Source organism: Panthera pardus, unplaced genomic scaffold (genome assembly GCF_024362965.1).
Source record: "Panthera pardus isolate Hobbes unplaced genomic scaffold, ASM2436296v1 HiC_scaffold_21, whole genome shotgun sequence".
Taxonomy (NCBI): Eukaryota; Metazoa; Chordata; class Mammalia; order Carnivora; family Felidae; genus Panthera; species Panthera pardus.
In genome coordinates, this window is record NW_026526777.1 from 31,488,984 (window position 1) to 31,501,987 (window position 13,004).

The 13,004-nt window shown below is 36.9% G+C and overlaps 1 protein-coding gene and 1 non-coding gene across 5 annotated transcripts in view; both read right to left on the minus strand.

The window, feature by feature from the left end:
- PTPRC (protein tyrosine phosphatase receptor type C) overlaps positions 1-13,004 on the minus strand; it is a 121,235-nt gene that overhangs the window by 42,498 nt on the left and 65,733 nt on the right. For 3 of the 4 annotated variants that reach the window (XM_019430703.2, XM_053909092.1, XM_019430673.2), the window contains 6 exons: positions 12,767-12,793; positions 10,804-11,022; positions 8,666-8,794; positions 7,165-7,305; positions 1,395-1,514; positions 846-1,004 (listed from right to left, as the gene is read on the minus strand). In XM_019430703.2, the coding sequence (XP_019286248.2) occupies positions 846-1,004; positions 1,395-1,514; positions 7,165-7,305; positions 8,666-8,794; positions 10,804-11,022; positions 12,767-12,793 (795 nt within the window). The remainder of the gene's footprint in view (positions 1-845; positions 1,005-1,394; positions 1,515-7,164; positions 7,306-8,665; positions 8,795-10,803; positions 11,023-12,766; positions 12,794-13,004) is intronic. The other variant, XM_053909091.1, reaches the window with a different exon arrangement.
- LOC128778942 (U1 spliceosomal RNA) lies at positions 7,494-7,657 on the minus strand. The gene has a single exon (XR_008424801.1). It is a non-coding gene; the product is annotated as a U1 spliceosomal RNA (small nuclear RNA).

Here is a 13,004-nt window from a genome sequence, read left to right on the forward strand (position 1 = left end):
AGTTAACATTCACCACGGAGATAGATCTAGCTTTAGGCCTGGAAAATATGGAGACATCATACAGGTAGCAACAGGAAAATGCCTTTGAAAGGAAACTTCAAATGGAAAAATGTGCCATAAAATAAAACAAGTAGTTCGATGTAACAAAGAGAAGACAATGCCAGTAAGTTACTGTATTTTATAAGGTAAGCGGGTAAGTAGAGGTTAGCAAGTGAATGCTTTGTGGGTGAGATGTTATTAGGTGTCTCATTGGCAGTTACTAGTTCTAGATAATAAAGAAAACAATAGATAATGCATTTTTATCTATGTTGGTTAGGTACTTAAATTGCCTGAAATCTTAAAATTGTTCCAGTTAATATGGCCTCAAGCTTCATTCTTACAAATCTGTGATGGTCTATGAAGAATACAGAGAACCCAGGGTAACAGTTTAGAACATTATTGTATTTTAAATTATTATAAACCCTAGATGTTAATAAATGTGCCAGGTCAATGTGTTTCCCCAATGAAGCATAAAGAAAGATGGATTGTATACTAAAAAGTTCATACTGGGGTGCCTGGGTGGCTCAGTCGGTTGAACATCCGACTTCGGCTCAGGTCATAATCTCACAGCTTGTGAGTTCGAGCCCCGCGTGGGGCTCTGTGCTGACAGCTCAGAGCCTGGAGCCTGCTTCGGACTCTGTGTCTCCCTCTCTCTCTGCCCCTAACCCACTAACCCACTCACATTCTGTCTCTGTCTCTCTCAAAAATAAATAAACATTAAAAAAAAAAAGAATGGAAAAAGAAAAAAAAGTTCATACCTTGTTTCTTGCCATTCACAGAAAGAAGTATTAAGACTTATAACTTACTATCTTCAAGTGTTCGAAAGTCACATGTCACAGCAGGTCCATCACGTTGTACTTTTCCCATGGTGGAAGCCTTTAATGACACACTGTACTGTGTATAAGGTTTCAAATTTTGCAAATTATGTTCGGTCTTCTCTTTACCCAGAACTGTGCAGTTTTCTCCTCAAGAAAAAAAAAAAAAGGAAACATTTAAGTCATTAAAACTCAAGATTGCCACATATTTAACTTGCTGTGTACATTAAATCATTTTGAGCTGACTCTAAACTGAGGGATTAGGCATTTTTTTTTTTTTTTGCTTCTTTGTGGGCCTGAATAAGGAGTTCAAACTGTGCAACTCATATAATATTTGGAGGACAATAATAAGGATTATCTTCCTGAGGGTTTCTTTCTCCAGGCTTTAGAGAATAAAGATTGAATTTAGAGTGTAAAGATTGTACCAGATAACAAGGCATCGTATTTCTGTTGTTGCTCACTAGTTCAATCCACATTGCTAGCACTTCCCACTTCTTGGTTCATCTTTCCTGACATGGAATTAAATCTGACTCAAATTACCTGAAGCATGCAGCAAACAAAAAACATAATTATCAAAATAATCTTCAGGGCTTTCCCAGGTGATCATTGCTTCTGTTGAGTTTGTAGAGTTGCATGTAATATTTGGAGGTGCTTTTGGACCTGTTAAAAAATAAGAATGAAATATGAAATATGAAAAATAATACGTGGAAAAACATACTTTGTATTATAATTATGATTATCAACAGTCACATTTTAATTATGAGTTAATTATGAAATTAAAAGAAAGATATCTAGTCTCATTAAATTTGCTTTAGAGGTCGCTTAACATAGGAAATGTCACTCTACAGTGGCACTATGGAGCCCAAGTATTCCACTGACCTAAAATATCTGCAAATATCCTCTTCCTCTCAGATATAGTATTATTGTTCATCTACCTTGGAATTCCTAGATTTCACTGTGCTGAAAATCTGTCACTGGTAGTACTGATAAACTTAACTGTCATTATTTGGAAACTTCCAACTTGAGATGAAGAACGTAATAAATGCTTAAATCAATTTATGAGGTGTAATTTACATTAAAACACACCAATTTGAGGTAAAATTATGACTTCTGACAAGCATATTCATCTACATAACCACCACCACAATCAAGCTCTAGAACATCTCTATCATCCCCCCAAATTTCTTCTGTGTCACCTCCCAGGCAACTCAGCTTCTTTGCCCAACCCCAAGCCCCCTCTGAACTTTTCTCTGTTACTAAAGATTCAATTTGTTTCTTCACCCACTTCACATAGAGAAAATCAAATAGTACTTTTGTATGTCTATCATACTGCACTCAATATAATGTTCTAGAGATTCAATTATGTTGTTGCATGTGTCAGTAGTTAGTTCTTTTACTTCATGAGTAGCATTCCATTGTAAGGATCCACCACATTTTATCTATTCGTTTAAGTGTTGATGGGACATTGGGACTGTTTCCAGACTTTCGGCTACTAGGAGTGAATCTGCTGTGAATCTTTGTGTAGGAGTCTTTCTGGAGAGATGTTGTTTTTTCTTCTCTTTGATAAATACTTAGAGTAAAATTTCTGAGTTATTACATTACATTCACAAATAGTATTGTTGGTTATTTTGACGTTAGCCATTTTAGCGGGTGTGTAATGTCATCATCCTCTCATAGTTGTTTGTTTAATTTTTTTTTAATGTTTATTTACTTTTGAGAGAGAGAGAGACAGAGTGTGAGCAGGGGAGGGGCAGAGAGAGACAGAGACACAGAATCAGAAGCAAGCTCCAGGCTCCCAGCTGTCAGCACAAGAGTGTGGAGCCTGCTTAAGTCTCTCTGTCTCTCCTCCACTCCACTTCCCCAGTCACGTGCTCTTTCTCTCTCTCTTTAAAAAAAAAAAAAAATCCAGTTAGGCTTCTTTGTAGAAATTGACAAGTTGATCCTAAAATTCACATGGAATTCCATGGAAAGTTGAATACTCAAAATAATTTTGAAGAACAAAGTTGAAGGGATCATACTTTCTGATTTCAAAACTTATATCAAGCAGCAGTAACCAACAGTGATCCTAGCATAAAAATAGATATGTAGATCAACAGAATAGAGCTGAGAGGCCAGAAATAAGCTCATTATTATTAATTTTTTGACGATGGTGGCAAGACTTTTCAATGGGGAAAAGATGGTCTTTCTAGAAAATGGTGCTAGAACAAGAGAATGACTGCATCAAAAGAATTAAATCAAACTCTGACCTCACATCATATACAAATATTAACTCAAAATGGATCGATAGTGTAAAATTTAGTAGAGAAAATTATCAAATTATTAGAAGAGAACATAGGAATAATTCTTTATGGCTTTGGATTTGGCAATGGGTTTTTTTTATAATTTTTTTTTAACGTTTATTTATTTTTGAGACAGAGAGAGACAGAGCGTGAACAGGGGAGGGGCAGAGAGAGAGGGAGACACAGAATCTGAAACAGGCTCCAGGCTCTGAGCTGTCAGCACAGAGCCCGACGCGGGGCTCGAACCCACGGACCGTGAGATCATGACCTGAGCAGAAGTCGGACACTTAACCGACTGAGCCACCCAGGCGCCCCTCTCACCAGCATCTTAAAAAAATTTTTTTTAACGTTTTATTTATTTTTGAGACAGAGAGAGACAGAGCATTAACGGGGGAGGGGCAGAGAGAGAGAGACAGAGCATGAACGGGGGAGGGGCAGAGAGAGAGGGAGACACAGAATTAGAAGCAGGCTCCAGGCTCTAAGCCATCAACCCAGAGCCCGACTGCGAGATCTGACCTGAGTTGAAGTCGGATGCTTAACCAACTGAGCCACCCAGGCGCCCCATGGCAATGGGTTTTTAATGTGACACCAAAAGCATAAGCAAAGGAGTAAAAATTGATAAGTTTGACTTCATCAAAATTAAAGTATTATAAATTTCAAAAGTTATCAACAAAGTAAAATGACAATTCACAGAATGGAAAAAGATATTTGCAAATGATATATCTGACAAGACACTTGGGTCTAGAATATATAAAAAAACTCTTCTAACTCAATAAAAATTTTTCTAAGTGGGCAAAGGCTTTGAATAGATAAAAGAACAAATAGCTAAATGAACAAATCAGGAGACTATAGATGCTGGCGAGGGTGTGGAGAAATGGAAACCCTCTTGTGCTGCTGGTGGGAATGCAAACTGGTGTAGCCGCTCTGGAAAACAGTGTGGAGGTTCTTCAAAAAATTAAAAATAGAGCTACCCTATGACCCAGCAATAGTACTGCTAAGAATTTACCCAAGGGATACAGGATTGCTGATGCATAGGGGCACTTTTACCCCAATGTTTATAGCAGCACTCTCAACAATAGCCAAATTATGGAAAGAGCCTAAATGTCCATCAACTGATGAATGGATAAAGAAATTGTGGTTTATATACGCAATGTAATACTACGTGGCAATGAGAAAGAATGAAATGTGGCCTTTTGTAGCAACGTGGATGGAACTGGAGAGTGTGATGCTAAGTGAAATAAGCCATACAGAGAAAGACAGATACCATATGTTTCCACTCTTATGTAGATCCTGAGAAACTTAACAGAAGACTATGGGGGAGGGGAAGGGGAAAAAAAAAAAAAAAAACAGAGAGGGAGGGAGCCAAACCACAAGAGGCTCTTAAAAACTGAGAATAAACTGAGGGTTGATGGGGGGTGGGAGGGAAGGAAGGGTGGATGATGGGCATGGAGGAGGGCACCTGTTGGGAGGAGCACTGGGTGTTGTATGGAAACCAATTTGACAATCAATTTCATATTAATATAAATAAGTAAACAAACAAACAAACAAATAAAGTGATGCAGCCAGTTTGGAAAACAGATTGGCTGTTCTTCAAAATGCAAAACATAAGGTTGTCATATGATCCCCACATTCTAATCCTAGGTATGAACACAAGAGTAATGAAAACATATGTATACACAAAACTCGTAAATGAATGTTCATAGCAGCATTATTCATAATGGCCAAAAAAGTGGAAAAAACTAATCAACGGATGAACAAACAAAATAAGGTATATCCATACGATGGACTATTATCAGGCAATAAAAAAATAAACTGAAACATTGATACATTTTGCAACATGGAAGCACCCTGAAAACATTATGCTAAGTGAAAAAAAGCCAGTCACTAAAGACAGTATATTATACAATTCCATTTATATGAAATATCCAGAATAGGAAAATCCATTGAAGCAGAAAGTTGATTGGTAACTGCGTAGGTGTGGAAAGCAGGAGAGAAATGAGAACTGCCTGCTAATAGATATGGGGTTTCTTTTTGGTGTGACAAAAATATTCTAAAGTTGATTCTGGTGATGATTGCACAACTCTTAATATATTTAAAAAAACACTGAATTATATACTTTAAGTGGGTGGGTCATATAGTAGGTGAATTAACAAAGTCTTTTGTCTTGTTTTTAAGAATGTAGCTTCTTGAGGCACCTGGGTGGCTCAGCTGTTTTGAGCGTCCAACTTCGGTTCATGTCATGATCTCACGGTTCGTGGGTTCAAGCCCCGTGTAGACTCTGTGCTGACAGCTCAGAGTCTGGAGCCTGTTTCAGATTCTGTGTCTCCCTGTCTTTCTGCGCCCCCCCCCCCACCACCCCCGCTCATGCCCTGTCTCTGTCTCTCTCTCAAAAATAAATAAACATTAAACAAAAAAAGAATGTAACTTCTGTTGCAATGGTCTTGCAAAAATTCCCCCTTTCCTGAAGTAAATGGTATGTAAAATGGTTTAATTGCTATTTTCTAAGGTTGAAGGATTCTTACATTATTGGGATAAATCTTATTTCATGATTTATGATTATGATTATGATTATTAAAGACCTACTTTTTTAGAGCATTTTTAGGTTCACAGCAAAATTGAGGGGAAGGTAGAGAGATTTCTCATATTCCCCTGCCTTTGCCCATGCATAGTACCCTCATTACCAGCGTCGCCCACCAGGGTTTACAAGTGATGTACCTACACTGACACATCATTATCTGCTAGAGTCTATAGTTCATATTAGGACTCACTCTTTATGTCATGTGTTCTACAGGTTTGAGAAAACGTATCTTATGACATGTAGCCATAATTATGGTACCGTACAGAGTGTTTTTATTGTCTCCCAAATCCTCTGTGCTCTATTTGTTTCACCCTCCCCCACCTCGTCCTGGCAGCCACTGATTGTTTAACTGCTTCCATAGTTTGGCTTTTTCAGAATATCATATAGTTGGAAGCATACAGTATGTAGCTTTTCCAGATTGTCTTCCTTTCACTTAGTAATTAGCATTTAAAGTTCCTTCGTGTCTTTTCATGGCTTGATAGCTCATTTCTTTTTAGTGCTCAATAATATTCCAGTGTCTGGTTCCACCTACTGAAGGGCATCTTGGTTGCCTCCAAGTTTTGGAAAAATTATGAATAAAGGTGCCATAAGCATCCCTGTGCAGGTTTTTGTGTGGACATAAGTACCAAGTAAGTATTTGACATAAGTATTTGAGTAAGTACCAAGGAGTGTGATGGCTAGATTGTAAGGTAAGAGTATGTTTCGTTCTGTCGAAACTACCAAAACATCTTCCAAAGTGGCTGTACTGCCTTGCATTCCTCCTCTCTCTGCTCTTCTTTCTTTGGTGGTTACTCATAAATTGTCATACACATAATTAACATACTTTTCTAGCAGACTCTAGACTGGAATCTCCCTCCTTCCACTGAATAAGAGCGGAATTTTAGGACTTTTCACTTCCTTTCCGCCCCCGCCCCCCATCTCCCAAAAGCTATTATTTTCCAAAATGGATCTTTCTAATTGTCATTAGCTATTATAGTCTTGTTGTTATTTATATTGCTTGCATTTTAGTAACACTAATTATCATATCGCCACCAATCCTTAGATGCGCCACTGTGTTTTCATAGCCATGTGCCCACTTCTATCAAAGGCAGGGTTTGCTAGAGGGGCAGAGGGTGCAGGACGCACCAAGAAAGGAACATGGCTGCAGGAAGAAATGGGAAGTAAGTGAACAAACCATTTCATGTACCTCAGTTTTGTGTCCACCATAAGCTCATGATGGCCTAGAATTTGCAGTTTAAAAAAACAAAACAACCCAACCAACCAACCAAACAAAAAAACTTGTCAAAGGTTTGGATCTTCTATCATCCATTTTTGAAATTCTACTTTAAAAATTGATACATATCCATTTCCTGAAACCCTTTCTCCAAATCTACAACATCATTTTCTTTGATTCTCAAAGAACTGTAAGAACATAAGAAGAAATTTTACATATACATGTAAGTGATATACTCACTTCCAACATCTGTTTCAAAGGTTTCATTTTTGTTCAAAAACTCGTTGGCCCCATACGATACTTTTAAATTACAGGAATAATTTTGTTTAGGTGAAAGGGGTTCCAAATAAGTTTCGGTCTTATTAGATGAAGAAAAGTTAGCTGAAAGAAATAAGTATCATGTATCAGTACATGTATGAATACAATAATCATATTTAACTCTCTCTTTAGATTTCATATCTGTAATAAATATCTATTAGATTGAAAACTTTAGCAAATAGGAAATAAGTAAAAGATACTAAAAACTACTATAATAATGCATGATTTTGCCACACTCAATTTTTTTTTTCCAGAGGAAAGCGCAAACTCAGTCCCCCACTACCACAAATTATGCATTCGAGTTACCCACATTTGAGGAAGACGCAGGGGTCAGTGCATCTGGAGTGCAATGGATAAAACTCACCCTGGGAAAACCACCTTCATGATCGTGGTATCTCCCCTGCCAGATAAGTACACCACACTCGATTTTAAAGAAAATATTAAAAAGTCTAACTGAATTTGAGAGTGTCTCTAATTTCACTGATGGAATGAGTTCTCTGTTCAGAAACTAAGAATCCACCTGAGTTAGCCTTTGCCTAAGAGATATTTTAAGTACACCATTACTTTATCATCATTTCATTATAAATCTGTTCTTGCTTTCCTCATACCGCTCGTATCATAGCTATGAAGCTTCTTTACAACACGATGATTGCAATCAGTGTCACACTTCATCCTTTGTGTAGTGTGTGTGTGTGCATGTGTGTGTCTGTTTGCCTTGCCAAATACGGCTTAGCAAATGGCTTTACATCAAGGGAGAGTTTCTACTTTAATAAATTCAAATAAAAAGAAAAAAAGTAATTCATTAATTATTAAAAAGAACTGGTATCTCAATTATTGTCCCCCTTATGAGCCCAAACCCATATTCCTAGAGGAACTGATTGTGTTTTTCCCACTTTTCTTTCATGTAAATGTTCTTGAGATTGTCCATGAATTTTGTTGATGGAGGGTTGACCACATACATAAACTCTTGAGTCACATGATCTTACGTTTGCTTTTCTTTTTATTCTAACAGTATGTGTGTCATATTTTTTCTATGGCACCCTTCCCTGACAACCTTTTCAACAATGCCTTGTGTATAACAGTTGCCAAGAAAATTCTTATAAATTAATTGACTTTTGCTATTTCAAAGATTATTTTGGGGGAAAGTATTTGTCTATTTTGTGAATTTGAGTGGTATAGACAATACAATGTTTTGACTCCATAAAACCATAGACCAAAAGGGAGTGAAGGAAGGTAGAGGAAGGGGAAGAGTGGGGGGAAGAGGAGAGAGAGAGGGAGAGAAAGAAGGAAGGAAAGCAAGAGGAAGGGAGGGAGGGAAGGAAGGAAGGAAGGAAGGAAGGAAGGAAGGAAGGAAGGAAAGAATAGATAATATCTAGAACAACTTTCTACCATAAAAATATTCCAATCAAAGCTATATTCTTACCACAAGTAAGTACGTGTGTAATCTTTTTTTCCTCACAAGTAAAGTTTTTCTTTTTTTCCAGTCTTAAACAAATAGAAGTATTTGCTTTTGTTGGCTCTGTACAAGTTTTCAAATAGAAACTTTCAGGATCTGTCAAAAAGAAGATATAGAAATAGATGATTAATGATTCATAATGTGTGCCATATGTTCAATTAAAGTCTCTGAAACTATATTCGTGATATAGTCTTTGAGAGCATTTAGTTTTGAAAGTTTTGAAAAACTCCAATAACTCGGGGTTTAACATGCCTCAATTATATAGCTTATTCTTTTTTTAACATCACACATTTTGGAAAGCATTTAATTGGCAGCATTTTATTTAGAATTTATCTTACCTTTAAAAAATGGGACCCAAGCAAATTTCTAGATGAAATTGAATTTTTTTTGCACATTTTAAAACACTCACTTCATTTGTTCTTACTTATATCTTCAACTTTTTAATTTACTCTGTGATTTTTTTTTTATTAAATGACTATTAGAGTATGGGGGTCCTGTCTTGGAGAATACGTTTTTTAAATTGTCATTTTCTGTTTCTAAATGATAATTTATTTCAGTAATATTTGGAGAAAATGAATAAGTTACATGACATTTTTCCGAAAATACCAAAATTTAGCCTACTTTTTAAACTTTTCATTCCAGTTAGTTAACGTACAGTGTAATATTAGTTTCAAGTGTATAATATAGTAGTTCAACACTTCCATACATCACCCTGTGCTCAACACAAGTGAAGTCCTTAATCCCTAACCACCTCTTCAACCCATCTCCCCATCCCCTTCCACTCTGCTAGCCTTTAGTTTGTTCTTTATCGCTAAGAGTCTGTTTCTTGTTCTCTCCCTCTCTCTCTCTTATTTTTCCCTTTGTTCATTTTGTTTCTCAAATTCCACATGTGAGTGAAGTCATATGGTATTTAACTATTTCATTTCACTTTATACCCTCTAGCTGTATCCATGCCGTTGCAAATGACATATCTGATGAAGGGTTAGTATCCAAAATATATACAGAACTTATACAAATCAACACCCTACACACAAATAATCCAGTTTAAAAAGGGGCAGAACACTTTAACAGACATTTGTCCAAAGAAAACAGGCAGATGGCCAACAGACACATGAAAAGATGCTCATCATCACTTATCATCAGGGAAATGTGAATCAGAACTACAAGAGCTATCACCTCACACCATCAGAATGGCTAAAATCAACAACCCAAAAAACAACAGGTGTTGGTGGAGAAAAAGGACCCCTCACACACTGTTGGTAGGGATGCAGACACTGTGGAAAACAGTATGACCCTTCCTCAAAAAGTTAACGATAAAACTACCTTATAATCCAGCAATCTCCTGGATGGATATTTCCCCAAACAGTACAAGAACATTAATTCAAAGGGATACGTGCATCCCTGTGTTTAAAGCAGAATTATTTGCAATAGCCAAGATACGGAAGCAAACTTCAACCTATTTAAATGTTAACAAATCAGTGTTCTTGAATTATTATGTGATGTGAAAGAGTAGACAAATGTACACAGTTCCTGAATCCCTTTTCCAAAATGCATTTTGTTATATTCTTTGGTGTAGGGGGCTTGATACCCTTACCCCCTTCCCCTTCTCAGCAATAGGTGAGCCGGCAGAAGTGGTTTGATCACCTTAACATGATTATAACTCTCTTTTTTTGTGTGTGAAAGTAGTTTTGTTCTTTCCACAAACATCAAATCCTTGACTTTGGGGTTTACCCCAATATACTCCAGACACACTTGTATCTAGAAGAATAAATATGTGCACATCTATATTTAATGACTTGAACTAAGTACGGAGGGGGAAGAAAGCTTATGGGTAATCACTTATCCACAGTGGGATAAGTCGTACCTAATCTACTTGAAACACTCTGTAAAAGGAGTATAGGGAGGGAGTAAGGGGTAAAGAAGGCTTATGAACTCCTAATTTCACTGGGTTAGAAGAACAGAATGTTCGCCCACTAGCGTCCAGCTGACATCTTTCCCCTCACCCCTGTTCATTTACCAGACAGATTCCTTCACCCGCTAGAATGAAAAACACGTGGAATTGTATTCTTTTGTAAATATACAAATAGAAACCAATTTATACTTACCTGGTGGTATGTCCAATTCTATAATTTTATTTGGAGGATCACAAGAAGTATGACTGATAGTAACATTCTTATTTTCACATGCTGGTAGGTTATGGATCTCATTCATTTCACATGTGGCATTTTCACACTTCACATCATCGCTAACATTTAGTTTTGCTATAAATGAATTACTTCCATAGTCATAACGATATTTCACACTGATACCTTTATATTTCTCATCTGAAAGAAAATAAAAATGTGGATTCCCTTTTTAAAAATTTTTCAGAATAAGCTTACATCAAATGCAAACGCTTTAACATAGATTTTCAAAAGTATCAAATATCTAACAAAATGTCCCCAGAAACATAAAAAAAAAGAAGAAACACATCAGGTGTGTCCATGATTATTTTTTCAAAATTCCCTTTACATCGACTGCCTATCAAGGACCTCAGCTTTTAAGTTTATACTTGGATGATTAATAGATTAATGTCTTATCTCCGTAACTCGACTATATGTTCTATGACAGCAAAGGCCAGTGTATTTTGAACACCACCATAAACCCAAGTCATTACATAAAACCTGTCATTAGCAGGGGCACACTTGCTTGAATTACTTGTTGAAATGATACACGAATGAAACATCTGATGAATTTCTTCTTGCTTTATCATTTCCCTTACTTCCTAAAATGCAGTTGTTGATTACCTATTTCTCCAAATTTGTGGAACATTAATTCAGGGGCCACAGCCCTCATTATTCCTTTACTTAGGTAGAATTATTGATAACGAACCCTCTTAAGTACCTCCCCTTAGCGCTATGTTGCATTCTCTTCTTTGTTTAAAAAACATTGTTGAATGGTAAAAAATATCTTTTCAACAAATACTAATTTGTCCCTCACTTTCAATCCAATGAACATTATTAAGCCCTTATTATGTTTGAGACACTGTCCCAAGCACTAAGAATACAAACCATCGGCCTTTAGAAATGTGGAGTCTAATGTGGAGACCGACATAGACGGGTGGCTGCAGACGAGCAAACCCCTAAAATAAGAATGTGTACAAAGTAATAAGGGAGGAAATTAGGGAGAAATCTAGTCAGAGTGTAAGGATAGGAGAGGCTCTCAGAGGAGGTGGGTGACTCAGTTTGTATTTTGAAATATGATCGGGACATAGAAAAATAGATGGTGGGAACAGGGGTGCTGGATGAGGATAGAGAGGAATTCTAAGTGGAGAGGAAGAGCAGGAGAGAACACGGACGCATGATGTAAACATTATGTGTTTAAGAAACTGTAAGTAGTTTCATATTAGTTAAGTGAAGAACGTCAAGAGGCGATAACACAAGAGGAATATGATCATAAAAGACCATATTAATTAAGCAAACATATGAAGGCTGATCTTTACATTATAACGCACGGACAGCTACTGAAGGCAGAGACTTCGGTGGTGAGATTTAGCAATGTGCGGAGGGTTAAGCCCTGACCATGAATGACTACTTTCACTGGGAAGAGAGTAGGAACGTGCAAAGAGGGTTGTACAAGCTGTTCTCAAACATCTGCTTTGAGCCAAACCCTGGCAAGACAGAAGGACAGAGAGACAGAGACAAAAACAGATTCTTTTACTTGATAAGCCTTGAAGACATTCTCCACATTTCACATTTATTGTTACAACGCATCCTTAACTCCTGCCACCCCAAAGCAAGTTTGGTATTTTCCACTTCACACACACTCAATCTGAAGTTAAGTGGTTTCACCAAAGTTGTTTAGCTAGTAATTATTAATTCTGGTGCTCAAAACTTATGTCTGAATGTGACATCAAAGTTTCTTGCCTCTGAAGGACACAGGCTCTTAAGATTTGGAGCTAATCATTGCGGGGAAATGGGAGCCAGTGAGTCTAGCTTGTTAGTGGCTCCTGGAGGTTGGAATGAAGAAGCAGATAAGGAAAATGCTATTCTAAAGTGATATATGCTGCCTCCAAATTAACAAACTTACCACATGATTGCTTAGGTGTAGTAGGAACTGTAATAGAAAAAAAAAGAGAGAAAGCAAATTATTAAAATTTCATTTACAACATCTCTGCTATGGTCGTTTGGGGTGAGGAGGTTTACAATGCTTTCAACTTCATAAATTGGAAAGTCTGTGAGTTAGTTTTAACATACAACACAAAGTTTTGTACAATGTACAACACAGTGCTTGGTATAATGCTTTAATCTCAAAACTTCAAATGTTA